The sequence below is a fragment of the Oncorhynchus kisutch genome, linkage group LG6, assembly GCF_002021735.2.
Source record: "Oncorhynchus kisutch isolate 150728-3 linkage group LG6, Okis_V2, whole genome shotgun sequence".
NCBI classification, from domain to species: domain Eukaryota; kingdom Metazoa; phylum Chordata; class Actinopteri; order Salmoniformes; family Salmonidae; genus Oncorhynchus; species Oncorhynchus kisutch.
The window spans coordinates 26,682,601-26,701,649 of record NC_034179.2 but is presented as its reverse complement, the minus strand read 5'-3'; the positions used below and the strand labels follow the sequence as shown (position 1 = coordinate 26,701,649).

At 40.6% G+C, this 19,049-nt stretch overlaps 1 protein-coding gene across 1 annotated transcript in view; it reads right to left on the bottom strand.

The window, feature by feature from the left end:
• LOC109892580 (E3 ubiquitin-protein ligase RNF128) overlaps nt 1-18,046 on the bottom strand; it is a 38,748-nt gene extending 20,702 nt beyond the window's left edge. Inside the window, exon 1 of the mRNA XM_020485221.2 lies at nt 17,328-18,046. Within this exon, the coding sequence (XP_020340810.1) occupies nt 17,328-17,739 (412 nt within the window). The 5' untranslated portion in view covers nt 17,740-18,046. The remainder of the gene's footprint in view (nt 1-17,327) is intronic.
• Nucleotides 18,047-19,049: the final 1,003 nt, after the last annotated feature.

Sequence of the window (19,049 nt, the reverse complement as noted above, 5' to 3'; positions counted from 1 at the left end):
AAACTACTACACTGTCTGAGACAAGGACTACATGCTTTCTGGTAAGTTTTGATTACAATACTGGGTGGGGTGAATATATTTTATGACACGTTAACTAATACATAGTAGCCTACAGCAAAGTGTGTTTAAATCATTTGTAACTTGTTAACAATTTCTCCTAGTTAGTTTTGGTACCATGTGGGTTTTAGCTTGCTTGATCCTGCTAACTGAGAAGTGTTAATTGACCTGTTTCTATACATGTTTCATTTTAAAACATGTATCTTACAAGGGAGTTGTTTAATCTAACTACTTAACTATTTATCTGTACATGGAATTGTATTTGTTTTATTTTGACAATTGTTTTCTAATCTTTAGAGGAAAATGCCACGGCACTATCTGATGTGTGGAGACATTTCACTGCAGCTAATGTAAAAGGAAATTCTGTGTACATTTGCAAATACTGTGCCAAAACATATGTGAAGAATGCAACAACGATGCAGAATCATCTGGCCAAGTGCATAAAGTTGCCTCAGTGCTCACAACAAGCAACCTCTGACAAAAGTCCCTCTACTTCTATTCGAGGTGAAAATGTTGAATCAGACACCTTATCAATAGCAACAGCTCATGGTTCTCCTTGAATCAGAAGTTTTTTTGACTCAATTGAGGAAGGTAGTCAGAGAAATGATGATGAATGTCTTGCATGAGCTCTGTATGCAACTGGTTCACCTCTGATGCTCACAGGCAATGTTTATTGGAAGAGATTTCTGAATGTTCTTCGCCCAGCATACATCCCTCCAGCCAGACATGCTTTATCTACTCATTTGCTGGATGCAGAGTTCAACAGAGTTCAAGTGAAGGATAAGCAAATCCTAGAGAAAGCAGACTGTATTGCAATCATCTTTGATGGGTGGTCAAATGTTCGTGGGCAAGGAATAATGAACTACTTCATCTCCGCCCCTCAACCAGTATTCTACAAGAGCACAGACACAAGAGACAACAGACACACCGGTCTCTACATTGCAGATGAGCTGAAGGCCGTCATCAATGACCGTGGACCACAGAAGGTATTTGCACTGGTGACAGACAATGCTGTGAACATGAAGGCTGCTTGGTCTAAAGTGGAGGAGTCCTACCCTCACATCACACCCACTGGCTGTGCTGCTCATGCATTGACTCTGCTCCTCAAGGACATCATGGCACTGAAAACAATGGATACATTCTACAAGAGAGCTAAGGAAATGGTTAGGTATGTGAAGGGTCATCAAGTTATAGCAGCAATCTACCTCACCAAGCAAAGTGAGAAGAATAAGAGCACCACATTGAAGCTGCCCAGCAACACCTGTTGGGGTGGTGTTGTCATCATGTTTGACAGTCTCCCGGAGGGGAAGGAGTCTCTCCAGTACATGACAGGGGCCAAACTTCCTGCCATCTAGGACCTCCATACCAGGCGGTGTCAGAGAATGGCCCAAAAAATTGTCATAGACTCCAGCCACCCTAGTCATAGACTGTTCTCTCTGCTACCGCACGGCAAGAGGTACCGGATCGCCAAGTCTAGGTCCAAAAAGCTTCTTAACAGCTTCTACCCCCAAGCCATAAGACTCCTGAACAGCTAATCAAATGGCTACCTGGACTATTTGCATCCCCCCTACTCCCATTTTTACGCTGCTGCTACTCTGTTTATTATCCATGCATAGTCACTTTACCTCTACCTACATGTACATATTACGTCAATTCCCTCGACTAACCTGTGCCCCCGCTCATTGACTCTGTACCGGTACCCCCTGTATATAGCCTCGCTACTGTTATTTTATTGTTGCTCCTTAATGATGTTGTTTTTCTATTTTAATTTAGTATTTAATTTAATTATTTTTTACTTATGTTTATTTGAGTAAATACTTGACCACTTATTTTTCTTAACTGCATTGTTGGTTAAGGGCTTGTAAGTAAGCATTTCACTGTAAGGTCTACACCTGTTGTATTCGGCGCATATGACAAATAAAATATGATTTTATTGTTTTATTTTATTTGATCTCATTTTAGCTGTGGCCAATGACCTTGAGCCTTCTTGGATGGGCACTTCTCATGTAAATCTATGACAGCACCCAATGGGTGAGCTAGGCTGAAACACCTGCATTTTGAAGCTCTTACTCAAGAAAGCAAGAAAGAGACCATGTTTGTATGTGTCTTTATTCATTCAATACATTCGTCTTTACATTGTTTGCAAACTGATATGTGACATGAATGAATGGCAAAATAAAATACAATAACATTTTTAGCTAAACAGGTGGGGATCAAAACGGGTTGCCACTGGTCAGTAGTGGAAAGACATAGGAAGAAGACAGACCATGATACAGAAAGCAGTGGACCAACTAATAAAGTAAGCATAAAAAGGGCCAAGGTAGGAAGCAAGAGTAATGATGTGTCAGAGTGAAAAGTGGTGATAGTGTTTGATGAAACCACAGGGGCTCATTTACACCCTATCCGACTATCTAATGCCGTAGCATAGAAAAAGAGTTAGGTACACCACCGGTCAAAAGTTTTAGAATACCTACTCATTCAAGAGTTTGTCTTTATTTTTACTATTACTATTTTACTATTTCAGTGCACTACTTTTGTTTAAATTTTTTGTATTTAAAAAACAAATATATATATATATATATATATATATATATATATACATACACACAGTACCAGTCAAAAGTTTGCACACATTTACTCATTCAAGAGTTTTTCTTTATTTTTAATATTTTCTCCATTGTAGAATAATAGTGAAGACATCAAAACTATGAAATAACACATTTGGAATCATGTAGTTACCAAAACTGTTTAAAAAAAAATCTAAATATCTTTTATATTTGAGATTCTTCAAATAGCCACCCGTTGCCTTGATAACACCTTGGCATTCTCTCAACCAGCTTCACCTGGAATGCTTTTCCAACCGTTTTGAAGGAGTTCCCACATATGTTGAACACTTGTTGGCTGCTTTTCCTTCACTCTGCGGTCCGACTCATCCCAAACCATCTCAATTTGGTTGAGGTCGGGGATTGTGAAGGCCAGGTCATCTGATGCAGCACTCCATCACTCTCCTTGGTAAAATAGCTGGTACACAGCCTGGAGGTGTGTTGGGTCATTGTCCTGTTGAAAAACAAACGATAGTCCCACTAAACCCAAACCTGATGGGATGGAGTATCGCTGCAGAATGCTGTGGTAGCCATGCTGGTTAAGTGTGCATTGAATTCTAAATAAATCACATACATTATCACGAGCAAAGCACCTCCACACCATAACACCTTCTCCTCCATGCTTTACGGTTTGGAATACACATGCTGAGATCATCCGTTCAACCACACCACATCTCACAAAGACACTGATCTAATGATCATGTCTAATGTCCATTGCTCGTGTATCTTGGCGCAAGCAAGTCTCTTCTTCTTATTGGTGTCCTTTAGTAGTGGTTTCTTTGCAGAAATTTGGCCTGATTCACAATGTCTCCTCTGAACAGTTGATGTTGAGATGAGTCTGTTACTTGAACTCTGAAGCATTTATTTGGGCTGCAATTTCTGAGGCTGGTAAATCTAATGACCTTATCCTCTGCAGTAGAGGTAACTCTGGGACTTATTTTCTTGTGGCGGTCCTCATGAGAGCCAGTTTCATCATAGAGCTTGATAGTTTTGCGACTGCACTTGAAGAAACTTTAGTTTATTGAAGAAGTTATTGAAATGTTCCTTATTGACTGACCTTCATGTCTTAAAGTAATGATGGCCTGTCATTTCCTTTTGCCTATTTGAGCTGTCCTTGACATAATATGAAATTGGTCTTTTACCAAATAGGGCTCTCTTCTGTATACCACACCTACCTTGTCACAACACAACTGATTGGCTCAAACGCTTTAAGAAGGAAAGAAATTCCACAAATGAACTTTTAACAAGGCACACCTGTTAATTGAAATGCATTCATGGTGGCTATTTGAAGAATCTCAAATATAAAATATAATTAGATTTGTTTAACACTTTTTTGGGGGTTACTATATGATTTCATATGTGCTATTTCATAATTATGTTTTCACTATTATTCTACAATGTAGAAAATAGTAAAAAATTAAAAACCCTGAATAGGTGTGTCCAAACCTTTGACTGGTACTGTACCTCTACTGGTATGCAATCAAGCCCTGGGGTTTTTCCAGACTGAAAGGATTTAATTGCCTTGAAGTTCCTCTGTAAGTTGGCCTTCACACAGCTATTTCTGTACAATTTGTTAATTTTACATTATTACTAGGGGGAAAATCCTTACTGTTATCATTCAGTGGAGATGGAGGAGACATCTGCTTAAAATATTTAGCTTCCTCATTCATACTATAATTTGGTGAATCAATTACTCCATAATTTGCAATGAGTATCTGTAAATTATTTTTCATAGCATTTCTATGTTGAAGATTTAAGACATTTTCCATCCAGTTCGCTTTATTTGTGTATTAAATTAAACTTCACAATGCACTCATGAAAAGCAAAGCACAACTTAAATGTTTTTTTTCATATTTTATTATTATTGGCTGCCACCTGTAGCGCCAAAACCGTAAAAGCTACCAACACCCAAACTACTTTTAAACGTCCAGACCGCCACTGGTCAGCGTGCTTGAATTTCTTTTTTTATACTACTAATACTTTTTACACTACAACCATATTTGGGACTCGTTTCAGTAAATTGGTCGTATGTCGCACGTCACTACTTCCCAGGAGAGGCATTTGAATGTAAACATTTATTTTTGATCAAAATTATTTTTTCCAGATGCCTTCTGGAACATGTGAACTTTCATGTGCCTTAATAACAAACGTGTATGCCATCTGTAAATACAAATTTAATCGTTAAATTACGAGCCTAGTTGGTTTAGCCACGGAAAAAGACAGGAACATTCCCGCTAGGCATGATTGGCTGAGATAATGGATGGGCTAGACATGCTGAGAGATGAGTTTGGATTGGTCTGCCATGCTTCTGTCTATAACAGTATGCTCAGTATGTCTAGGTAATCCTTTCTAACGTGGCTTTTTTGAAAGATATCACGAAGAACTGCAAAAGTGATGCTAATGCTCTCCACTTTCAACAACTTAATCCGATGATGTGGCAATCCCTGATTTTAGGTAGAAACATTTTCATTGAACCAGAAGTTGTAGAGTCTTCTAAAACAGCGACCAACAGTGTTGTTGTCACGGAAGAAGTTGACCTAGTTTTGAAATCAGTGGAATGCCCGGTCGAAGCAGAGTATGATAGTTAAGGAGATGGAGAAAATAATGCTGTTTGATTGCAAATATGCGGAGTGAGTCGAAAAGAGAACACTGTTGAATAAAACACCTGTCTCCGGAACACATCTTCAAACTAAAGGCAGCCATGGCATCCGTGACAGAGAGAGAGAAGCGTTCAGCCATGTATATGGGTAAGAGTATCTAGCTAGCTACATTTTCAGATATTATAATTTTCAAATTTTGTCAAAGTCGTTTTCATTGAAATTTAAAGTGTACTGTTAGCCTGCTGGCTGGTTCGCTAGCTAACGTTACGTGTATGATCTGTGTAGTAATATTATTTGTATCTCAGAAAGCAATTTGCATTGCTAGTTAGCTAGCTAGCTAACATTAGGCTCTAACATTGAACCTAGTTGGTCAGCTTTAGCTCCCTGCAGATTCATGCATAGTTGTAAAGTTATGAGTTGGGATTATGGTTCATTGTTTAGCTAGCTAACTAGCTACATTTCTAAACAAAAGAATCCACTATGCAAGTAACCATTTCACTGTACCGTTTACACCTTCTGTATCCTGTGCATGTGGAAAATAAACAGATTTTGTGTTTCCCAGAGACGGTAATGTGAAGAACAACATGACCTGCACCAAAGTCAAATTAGGATATAATGTTAGGTCAACGAGACAGTGTCCAAGTTTTAAAATTCTTGGGTAGAATGCCCTGCTTTTATTTTGTCACACTCACAATCGTTAGCTATATTTTGTCATTTGCTTGCCATTAACTTTTAAATAATACTATTGTTGTGAGTTCATTTTCCTGTAATAATTAATAAAAATATGCTGAAGTTAACTTTGTCAGCTATGATATTGATACTACCTAGCGAGCTAACGTTTGCTAGCTAACAAGCCAGAAACGAACCAAAACATTGTTTAGAAAGTTACTTTTAGTTGCCTGGTTTGCTAGATTGACATATACTAAATTCATTTTTAAACGGATGGGTTTATTGGTGTTAAAATACAACATTAAAGCTATTTTGGACCACCAGGCTGCTGATGTCATGCAGTCTGTCGTATTTGGGTTTATACTTTTTTTATAACGATCATGACAAGTTTGATAACAGACAACAATAGAGGTCACTGCGACTGTCTACAGACATGTGTATCATGTAGACGTATTATAAAACAGTCTTTAGTCTTGAAATCTTTGGTTGTTTATTACACTACCGTACTCACTCTGTTTAGCACATGTTCTCACATATGAATCCTTAAAGAGATTGGTGGGGTTTAGGCTGAAGAGGGTGTGAACGATGCTGAATGGGCATAGACCAGTGGTTCCCAAACATCATTGTAAGCCTGCCATACACATACTGTACAATACATTTATTAAACATAAGAATGAGTGTGAGTTTTTGTCACAACCCGGCTTGTGGGACGTGACAAAGAGCTCTTATAGGACCAGGGCACAAATAACAATATTATAGTAATCAATCATTTTGCTCTTTATTTAGCAATCTTACATATAAAACCTTATTTGTTCATCAAAAATTGTGAATAACTCACCACAGGTTAATGAGAAGGGTGTGCTTGAAAGGATGCACATAACTCTGCAATGTTGGGTTGTATTGGAGAGAGTCTCAGTCTTAAATCATTTTCCACACACAGTCTGTGCCTGTATTTAGTTTTCATGCTAGTGAGGGTCAAGAATCCACTCTCACGTAGGTACGTGGTTGCAAAGGGCATCAGTGTCTTAACAGCGCAATTTGCCAAGGCAAGAAACTCTGAGCACAGCCCTATCCAGAAATCTGGCAGTGGCTTCTAATTAAATAAAATTTTCACAGAACCGTTTGTTGCAATTTCGATGAGGCTCTCTTGTTCAGATATCCGTAAGTGGACTGGAGGCAGGGCATGAAAGGGATAACAAATCCAGTTGTTTGTGTCGTCCATTTCGGAAAAGTACCTGCATAATTGCGCACCCAGCTCTCTCCGGTGCTTCGTTATCACATTTGACATTGTCCGTAAGCTTGTTCATTTGCACACAAAAAAATCATACCATCATGGAAAGACCTGTGTGTTGTCCTTGTTAATGCAGACAGAAAAGAGCTGCAACTTCTTAATCATAGCCTCAATTTTGTCCCGCACATTAAATATAGTTGCGGAGAGTCCCTGTAATCCTAGATTCAGATCATTCAGGAGAGAAAAAACATCACCCAGATAGGCCAGTCGTGTGAGAAACTCGTCGTCATGCAAGTGGCCAGACAAGTGAGAAAATTTTTTTAAGCTCATCTCTCAATTTAAAAACACGTGTCAATACTTTGCCCCTTGATAACCAGCGCACTTCTGTATGTTGTGAAAGCATTACATGGTCACTGCCCATATCATTGCATAATGCAGAAAATACACAAGAGTTCAGGGGCCTTGCTTTAACAAAGTTAACCATTTTCACTGTCGTGTCCAAAACGTCTTTCAAGCTGTCAGGCATTCCCTTGGCAGCAAGAGCCTCTTGTGGATGCTGCAGTGTACCCAAGTGGCATCGGGAGCAACTGCTTGCACGCGCATTACCACTCCACTATGTCTCCCTGTCATGGCTTTTGCGCCATCAGTACAGATACCAGATACCAACACATGTTGACCACCAAAGTCAATTTGATGTCACAAAGCTGTCCAGTACTTTAAAAATATCCTCTCATGTTTTCCTTGTTTCCAGAAGAGGATGTCTTCCTTAATTGACCCCCCATAAATGTAACGGTCATATACCAGGAGCTGTGCCAGGCCCACCACGTCTGTTGACTCATCCTGCTGTAACGCATATAATTCATTGGTTTGTATGCAAAGAAGTAATTGTTTCAAAACATATCCTGCCATGTCCCTGATGCGTCATGAAACAGTGTTGTTTGATGAAGACATTGTCTGTATAGTTTTTTGGGCCTTTTCCCCCATCATTGTCCCAGCCATATCCGCGGCAGCAGGAATAATTAAGTACTCCACAATAGTATGGGGCTTGCCTGTCCTAGCCACTCGATATCTTACCATATAAGACGCTTCTAGCCCCTTCTTATTAATGGTATCTGTTGCTTTTATACATGTTTTACTACTCAAAAGTTGTCTTTATTCTAGCTCAAAAACCCCCGTGGCATATTTTTCAAATGGTCATGTGTTGTTTCTAAATGTCTCCGCAAGAGAGAAGTTTTCCAGCGAAAGAGTAATGGTTAATGTGATTGGATGTTCATTATTTGACTAGACTACCTGTATTTGACATTGTGTTGTTATTTCGCTGAACACTAAATGGTTTAATTTTATTTTTGGCAGTGAAACGAGGCTACTCAGGCGAGAAAAAAAACTCACCCGAATGTATACCCCCGTTAGAAAATACAAATGTACCGTTTGAAATGTGAATCACATTTTTATCTGGCGTACCCCCGACGGCATTGCACATACCCCTGGGGGTACACATACCCCATTTTGGGAATACCTGAGCTCTCCAGTAGGTGTGCTGTACCAAAATATTCAAGGGACATTTTCTCAAAAGTGGGGTAACAAGTTTATGAACTATCAAAGCAGAATTACCTTACCATTGTTCCTCAACTGTAGTGTATTATATACCATTTTCTATCTCTGAGTCTCTACCTTTATCCAATGTAAAAAAACACAATTCCAAATTTCACTACATAAGACCGAATCGAGCAGGTTGATAACATTTGCATAAATACCAATCCCAATGTGTTTACGGACATATTCAATCTCTCCCTATCCCAGTCTGCTCTCCCCACATACTTCAAGATGGCCACCATTGTTCCTGTACCCAAGAAGGCAAAGGTAACTGAACAAAATGATTATCACCCCGTAGCACTCACTTCTGTCATTATGAAGTGCTTTGAGAGACTAGTCAAGGATCATTTCACCTCCACCTTACCTGTCACTCTAGACCCACTTCAATTTGCTTACCACCCCCAATAGGTCCACCTACGATGTAATCGCCATCACACTGCACACTGCCCTATACCATCTGGATAAGAGGAATACCTATCTAAGAATAATGTTCATTGACTATAGCTCAGCATTCAACACCATAGTACCCTCCAAGCTCATCATTAAGCTTGAGGCCCTGGGTCTCAACCCCGCCCTGTGCAATTGGGTCCTGGACTTCCTGACAGGCCGTCCCCAGGTGGTGAAGGTAGGAAACAACACCTCCTGCTGATCCTCAACATAGGGGCCCCACAAGGTTGCGTGCTCAGCTCCCTCCTGTATTCCTTGTTCACCCATGACTGTGTGGCAATGCACACCTCCAACTCAATAATCAAGTTTGCAGACGACACAACAATAGTGGGCTTCATTACCAACAACGACGAGACAGCCTTCAGGGAGGAGGCGAGGGCACTCGGAGTGTGGTGTCAGGAAAATAACCTCTCACTCCACGTCAACAAAACAAAGGAGATGATCGTGGACTTCAGAAAACAGCAGAGGGAGCACCCCCCTATCCATAAATGGATCACTAGTCACTTTAATAAATCTAATTTTATTTGTCACGTGCACCGAATACAACAGGTGTAGTAGACCTTGTAGTAGACAGTGAAATGCTTCCTCACAAGCCCTTAACCAACAATGCAGTTAAGAAAAATACCAACAAAAAAAAAGAAATAAAGTAACAAATAATTAAAGAGCAGCAGTAAAGTAACAATTGTGAGGCTATATACATGCCACTTTAATGGCATGTATCACTGCATCACTCATCTCATATGTATATACTGTATTTTATACCATGAATTGCATCTTGCCTATGCCGCTTTGTCATCCTCTCATCCATATATTTATATATACTCTTATTCAATTCCTTTACTTTACTTAGATTTGTGTGTATTAGGTAGTGGTTGAGGAATTGTTAGATTACATGTTAGATATTGCTGCACTGTCGGAACTAGAAGCACAAGCATTTCGCTACACTCGCAATAACATCTTCTAGTCATGTGTATGTGACCAATAAAATTGGATTTGATTTCAATGGCCATAGATTTGAATGGGAAAAATTCTGGGTAAAACGAGTCACTGTTTAAGCTAGAAACACATTTTGAACTTTAAAAGGTGCAGACTTGTCTCAAAAATGTTTCTTGTACACAGCTTTTTGATACTATTTATACTTGAACTATAAATGTTTAAATATGCATAAAAGAGCTCTTGGTGCCAACAGAGATGGCCGCCCTCGCTTCGCGTTCCTAGGAAACTATGCAGTATTTCGTTTTTTTTTACGTGTTATTTCTTACATTGGTACCCCAGATAATTTTAGGTTTCATTACATACAGTTGGGAAGAACTACTGAATATAAGAGCAACGTCAACTCACCATCATTACGACCAGGAATATGACTTTCGCGAAGAGGATCCTGTGTTCTGCCTTCCACCCAGGACAAAGGAATGGATCCCAGCCGGCGACCCAAAACAACGACGTCGTAAAAGAGGCAAACGAAGCAGTCTTCTGGTCAGGCTCCGGAGACGGGCACATCGCGCACCACTCCCTAGCATACTACCCGCCAATGTCCAGTCTCTTGACAACAAGGTTGATGAAATCCGAGCAAGGGTAGCATTCCAGAGAGACATCAGAGAGTGTAACGTTCTTTGCTTCACGGAAACATGGCTCACGCGAGAGACGCTAACGGAAGCGGTGCAGCCAGCTGGTTTCTTCACGCATCGTGCCCACAGAAACAACCATCTTTCTGGTAAGAAGAGGGGCGGGGGTATGGCTTATGATTAACGAGACGTGGTGTGATCATAAGAACATACAGGAACTCAAGTCCTTCTGTTCACCTGACTTAGAATTCCTCACAATCAAATGTCGACCGCATTGTCTACCAAGGGAATTCTCTTCGATTATAATCACAGCCGTATATATTCCCCCCCAAGCAGACACATCGATGGCCCTGAACGAACTCTATTTGACTCTTTGCAAACTGGAAACCACATATCCTGAGGCTGCATTCATTGTAGCTGGGGATTTTAATAAGGCTAATCTGAAAACAAGACTCCCTAAATTGTATCAGCATATCGATTGCGCGACCAGGACTGGTAAAACCCTAGATCATTGCTATTCTAACTTCCGCGATGCATATAAGGCCCTCCCCCGCCCTCCTTTCGGGAAAAGCTGACCACGACTCCATTTTGTTGCTCCCTGCCTACAGACAGAAACTAAAACAAGAAGCTCCCGCGCTCAGGTCTGTTCAACGCTGGTCCGACCAATCTGATTCCACGCTTCAAGACTGCTTCGATCACATGGATTGGCATATGTTCCGCATTGCTTCCAACAACAACAACATTGACGAATACGCTGATTCGGTGAGCGAGTTCATTAGAAAGTGCATTGACGATGCCGTTCCCATAGCAACGATTAAAACACTCAGTCAGTATAGAGACAAAGTAGGGTCGCAATTCAACGGCTCAGACACAAGAGGTATGTGGCAGGGTTTACAGTCAATCACGGATTACAAAAAGAAAACCAGCCCCGTCACGGACCAGGATGTCTTGCTCCCAGACAGACTAAATAAGTTTTTTGCCCGCTTTGAGGACCATACAGTGCCACTGACACAGCCCCCAACCAAAACCTGCGGACTCTTCTTCACTGCAGCCGACGCGAGTAAAACATTTAAACGTGTTAACCCTCGCAAGGCTGCAGGCCCAGACGGCATCCCCAGCCGCGTCCTCAGAGCATGCGCAGACCAGCTGGCTGGTGTGTTTACGGACATATTCAATCAATCCTTATCCCAGTCTGCTGTTCCCACATTCTTCAAGAGGGCCACCATTGTCCCTGTTCCCAAAAAAGCTAAGGTAACTGAGCTAAACGACTACCGCCCCGTAGCACTCACTTCCGTCATCATGAAGTGCTTTGAGAGACTAGTCAAGGACCATATCACCTCCACCCTACCTGACACCCTAGACCCACTCCAATTAGCTTACCGCCCAAATAGGTCCACAGAGAACGCAATCACAACCACACTGCCCTAACCCATCTGGACAAGAGGAATACCTATGTGAGAATGCTGTTCATCGACTACAGCTCAGCATTTAACACCATAGTACCCTCCAAACTCGTCATCAAGCTCGAGACCCTGGGTCTCGACCCCACCCTGTGCAACTGGGTACTGGACTTCCTGACGGGCCACCCCCAGGTGGTGAGGGTAGGTAACAACATCTCCACCCCGCTGATCCTCAACACTGGGGCCCCACAAGGGTGCGTTCTGAGCCCTCTCCCGTACTCCCTGTTCACCCATGACTGAGTGGCCATGCATGCCTCCAACTCAATCATCAAGTTTGCGGAAGACACTACAGTGGTAGGCTTACCAACAACGAGAAGACGGCCTACAGGGAGGAGGTGAGGGCCCTCGGAGTGTGGTGTCAGGAAAATAACCTCACACTCAACGTCAACAAAACAAAGGAGATGATTGTGGACTTCAGGAAACAGCAGAGGGAGCACCCCCCTATCCACATCGATGGGCATCACCGGGGGCAAACTACCTGCCCTCCAGGACACCTACACCACCTGATGTCACAGGAAGGCCATAAAGATCATCAAGGACAACAACCACGCGAGCCACTGCCTGTTCACCCCGCTATCATCCAGAAGGCGAGGTCAGTGCAGGTGCATCAAAGCAGGGACCGAGAGACTGAAAAACAGCTTCTATCTCAAGGCCATCAGACTGTTAAACAGCCACCACTAACATTGAGTGGCTGCTGCCAACACACTGACTCAACTCCAGCCACTTTAATAATGGGAATTGATGGAAATCGATGTCAAATATATCACTAGCCTCTTTAAACAATGCTACTTAATATAATGTTTACATACCCTACATTACTCATCTCATATGTATATACTGTACTCGATACCATCTACTGCATCTTGCCTTTGCCGTTCTGTACCATCACTCATTCATATATCTTTATGTACATATTCTTTATCCTTTTACACTTGTGTGTATAAGGTAGTAGTTTTGGAATTGTTAGGTTAGATTACTCGTTGGTTATTACTGCATTGTCAGAACTAGAAGCACAAGCATTTCGCTACACTCGCATTAACATCTGCTAACCATGTGTATGTGACAAATCAATTTGATTTGATTTGAATGGGAAGTATTTGGATACCCCACTGGTCTTTAACTGTTCAAGCTACCAAAACAACTTTATAATGTGCAGACGGGCACTGTTGCTTGACAAACCTTTTGATACTACTTATACTTTTCACACTACCACGGTATTTCCATAAATCCCAATGCATTTCAGGGACTTGAATGGTAAAAATTCCGGTCACTACTAGTCTTCTAGTCTTCCACCAGTTAACATTTAGCTATTTGATTTAGAATTTTAGGACCCCTGTAGGTATCTCCCCAAAAAAATTGACCTTTACTACTATTGCCCATAGAAACGCATTAAATAACACATTCATAAATGGTAAAAAGACAGTCGCATTGTCTGTCCTGTATTTAGGATAAGAAAGCTCAGGAAATATTTCAGTTTCTTTGGACACATATTTAACCAATTTTTTTGTTGATGTCATGCCCTGGCCATAGAGAGGCTTTTATTCTCTATTTTGGTTAGGCCAGGGTGTGACTAGGGTGGGCATTCAATGCTCATTTTCTATGTTTTGTATTTCTCTGAAATTTGGCCGGGTGTGGTTCTCAATCAGAGGCAGCTGTCGAGTGTAGGTCTTTCGGAGCATGCAGCTGCATGGTTGGCTAACTATCTGTCTGATAGAACTCAGTGCACTCAATTTGATGGGCTCATGTCTGTTAAATTGTCTGTCTTGAATGGTGTGCCCCAAGGCTCTGTACTTGGTCCTCTCTTATTCACTATTTATATAAATGATTTAGACAAAAATGTCCAAAATGCACAACTTCATTTTTATGCTGATGACACTGTTATTTACTGTTGTGCCTCGTCTCTTACAAAAGCTTTCCAGAACATGCAAACTGCTTTTTATACTGTCCAACATACCTTGTGTCAATTGAAGATTGTGTCAATTGAAGCTTATCCTCAATACTGACAAAACTAAACTAATGGTGTTTTCTAATGCAAGAAATAGACCTCTGAACCTTTCACCTGTCAGGGAAAGGAGATTGTGGTTGTAACCTCATAAAAATATCTTGGAATTTTAATTGATGACGGCCTCTCTTTTAAATTGCATATTCAACAACTTACAAAAAAATTGAAGCTGAAATTGGGATTTTATTTTAAGAATAAGGCCTGTTTTTCTTTTGAAGCCAGAAGGAGGCTAGTGTCAGCAGCATTTATGCCTTTACTAGACTATGGGGATATTTTATACAGTGCCTTGCGAAAGTATTCGGCCCCCTTGAACTTTGCGACCTTTTGCCACATTTCAGGCTTCAAACATAAAGATATAAAACTGTATTTTTTTGTGAAGAATCAACAACAAGTGGGACACAATCATGAAGTGGAACGACATTTATTGGATATTTCAAACTTTTTTAATATCTCAAAAACTGAAAAATTGGGCGTGCAAAATTATTCAGCCCCTTTACTTTCAGTGCAGCAAACTCTCTCCAGAAGTTCAGTGAGGATCTCTGAATGATCCAATGTTGACCTAAATGACTAATGATGATAAATACAATCCACCTGTGTGTAATCAAGTCTCCGTATGAATGCACCTGCACTGTGATAGTCTTAGAGGTCCGTTAAAAGCGCAGAGAGCATCATGAAGAACAAGGAACACACCAGGCAGGTCCGAGATACTCTTGTGAAGAAGTTTAAAGTCGGATTTGGATACAAAAAGATTTCCCAAGCTTTAAACATCCCAAGGGGCACTGTGCAAGCGATAATATTGAAATGAAAGGAGTATCAGACGACTGCAAATCTACCAAGACCTGGCCGTCCCTCTAAACTTTCAGCTCATACAAGGAGAAGACTGATCAGAGATGCAGCCAAGAGGCCCATGATCACTCTGGATGAACTGCAGAGATCTACAGCTGAGGTGGGAGACTCTGTCCATAGGACAACAATCAGTCGTATATTGCACAAATCTGGCCTTTATGGAAGAGTGGCAAGAAGAAAGCCATTTCTTAAAGATATCCATAAAAAGTGTTTTTGCCACAAGCCACCTGGGAGACACACCAAACATGTGGAAGAAGGTGCTCTGGTCAGATGAAACCAAAATTGAACTTTTTGGCAACAATGCAAAACGTTATGTTTGGCGTAAAAGCAACACAGCTTATCACCCTGAACACACCATCCCCACTGTCAAACATGGTGGTGGCAGCATCATGGTTTGGGCCTGCTTTTCTTCAGCAGGGACAGGGAAGATGGTTAAAATTGATGGGAAGATGGATGGAGAAAAATACAGGACCATTCTGGAAGAAAACCTGATGGAGTGTGCAAAAGACCTGAGACTGGGACGGAGATTTGTCTTCCAACAAGACAATGATCCAAAACATAAAGCAAAATCTACAATGGAATGGTTCAAAAATAAACATATCCAAGTGTTAGAATGGCCAAGTCAAAGTCCAGACCTGAATCCAATCGAGAATCTGTGGAAAGAACTGAAAACTGCTGTTCACAAATGCTCTCCATCCAACCTCACTGAGCTCGAGCTGTTTTGCAAGGAGGAATGGGAAAAAATTTCAGTCTCTCGATGTGCAAAACTGATAGAGACATACCCCAAGCAACTTACAGCTGTAATCGCAGCAAAAGGTGGCGCTACAAAGTATTAACTTAAGGGGGCTGAATAATTTTGCATGCCCAATTTCAGTTTTTGATTTGTTAAAAAAGTTTGAAATATCCAATAAATGTCGTTCCACGTCATGATTGTGTCCCACTTGTTGTTGATTTTTCACAAAAAAATACAGTTTTTTATCTTTATCTTTGAAGCCTGAAATGTGGCAAAAGGTCGCAAAGTTCAAGGGGGCCGAATACTTTCAAAAGGCACTGTATATGAATGCTTCCGCTCAGTTTTTGAGATCAATTGACACTCTTTACCATGGCACTTTGAGATTTATTTTAAACTGCAAAACCCTTTGCAGTTTATATACCAGGGTTGGCTGGCCTTCTCTAGTCACTCGTAGACTCAGTCACTGGTATACTTTTATTTACAAAGCCATTTTGGGTTTACAAACTTTTTATTTGTGCATTTTATTGTTCAGAAATGTGGTGGGTACTCTCTTCGTTCGCTGGACTTTATCCTGCTAACTGTTCCAAATGTCTGAACTGAATTTGGTATAAGGGCTTTTATGTACTCTGCGCCATAGTCTTGGAACACCTTACAAAATACTTTTAAACTGGAAGAACTTGTCCCGATTGGTGTTTTTAAATCACTGATGAAGGATTTTGAGGCTGATTCCCTGACCTGTCAATGTTTTTAATTTGCTGTTTTATACTCTTGTGAATTCAATGGTTTTTACTAGATTACTTGTAGTTTTTCATGTTGTCTGTCTGTAATTTTTTTGTAATTACTTGGTGCTGCCTATTTTGGCCAGGGCGCTCTTGAAAAAGAGATTTTAATCTCAATGAGCACTTCCTGGTTAAATAAAGGTTAAATTTAAAAATAAATAAATAAAATAAAATAAGCTGTCTATCGTTGTCTCTGATTGAGAACCATACTTAGGTAGCTTTTCCCACTGGGTTTTTGTGGGTAGTTGCTTTCTGTTTTTGTCTGGACCAGACAGAACTGTTTTGGTTGTTCTCTTTGTTGTTTTGCATTTTAGTGTTCAGTTTCAAATAAATAATATGAACATGTACCACTCTACACCTTTGTCCTCACCTTTCACCAATGGCCGTTACAGTTGATAACAAAACTACCTCCATTTAAAAAAAACTCACCACAGGTTAATGAGAAGGGTGTGCTTGAAAGGATGCACATAACTCTGCCATGTTGGGTTGTATTGGAGAGTCTCAGTCTTAAATCATTTTCCACACAGTCTGTGCCTGCATTTAGTTTTCATGCTAGTGAGGGCTGAGAATCCACTCTCACATATGTACATTGTTGCAAATGTGCATCAGTGTCACCACATTTAATTCAGTTTACTTAAGTAAATGGCATTTTCTAGTTAGTTATTAAGCTTGCAATTCTGTAAGGAATAGAAAAACAAAAAGGCTGAAGCACTACCAATTGGAAGGTAACCGAATCACTCACCATGGTGCACCATGGGGGTTACCTCGTCGCCTGTACCAGGAAGGTTGTAAATAACCACACCAGTGGCTCCACTTTCAGCAGCAGTCTTGATCTTCTCAGCGAAGGTGCAGTTCCCCCTCTGAATAAGGGCGATCCACAGCTCTGAGCTGTTAAAGCCTATCTGGAGACCACAGGCTAAGGGATTTGAATTAGGAAGAATCACCTCTCCGGAAACCGAGGTGACAGAAGAGTGGAGCCCATATAATCCACACTCACAGCTCTGTAACACCGTTTGGTTGTCACTTGTGTTAAAGTAACGCGTTTGAACGATCGCTTTCGTAAATACCATGTCCGCCCCAGCATGTTGAGCAGTTATCAGGCAGAGCAATGTGAGAAATCTCAAGCCAAATCCATGTGTGCCTTTCTTCTCCATTTTCCTCTCAAACAGACTCGCAACTCCTGTAGTTCAGTCGAGCCCCGTCTTCCTGGTTAACGGCTGCCTGGAGCACTGTACTATAGTGCAGTAAACTGATACCTCCCTTCTCTGTAACATAAACCAAGTCTACGTCAGTTGTGGTCTCTCTTATCTCAGTGGACCTTGCTCACAAGCTTTAAGTCCAGGTTTACCTGTGTTAGCCTGTTGATTTGACACATGCTTTTGTTTGCAATATTGCAGTGTTGTATTCCAACACACGATCTGTCTTCATTAGTTTCGGGCCAGTGCGCTATTAAATGTGTATAGGAGGAAATGTTCTAGCAGGATTTAAAATGAGCAGTGTCAACAAACGCATTAAATGTCAATACAATACTGCTGCCATAAAAGTCCACAAGATAATGTGATACCGTAGGCTTAAAACACAGATCCAGCAAAAAAACTTTGGCAATTATTTTGTACATATTTGCAGCAGCATCACAAATTGAAAAATGAATCCCAATGTGAAACCAGTTAAGGTGGTTTACTCTAAACATTTGAGCCATAAACTATATCCTCATTTTCAGGATGTTTACTCAAATGTTCTACCTTCTGTATAGTTCTATGTACGTTTTACAGAGCCCATGTAGCTTGTTTTTATCCTGTGGCATAAGGAAACATTAAGCATGTGCATATGGAAGACGAGTTGACAAGTCAAAACCCCTGCAATTTAAAACAAAATCCTCTTTAAATTGTGATTATTTTATTTAATGGTTTAATTATACTTAAAGTAAAATTCCACCCTGAAACTATATATTGGTATTCATTTCATTAGTCCATTGTTGATATAGTCCCAAAATGGTTTTCATGTCAGAAATAAAATATTCAAGATATTTAACTTTAAAAATACAGAAATACTGCCAGTATGATTCATGCCTGCTGTATTTCTGTATTTTGGAAGTTATATATCTTACACTTGATTGCTGACATGCAGCTCAGAACAGCTGAATATGGATTTTAAAGAACTGATTGGGTCTCTGCTTGACACCAACAAACACCCCATAATATCTGGCTCTGGGCCCCCCATAAATCTTGACATTATACGTTTCAGGAGACTTTTAGTCCTCCATAATTGGCTATGAGACTATTCCAGCTCTGTGGGTGTAACATTTATTGACAGTTTTGATACCTTCTGGAAACAAAGCTTGTTTTATAAGGAGGATGGGATCCACCCAAATCATTTTGGTTCCTGGATCCTTTCACAGCCTTATAAGGCTGCGTTGAGACAATGACTTATCAATGACCCAAGCCTAGCTCAGTTAATCCCTACC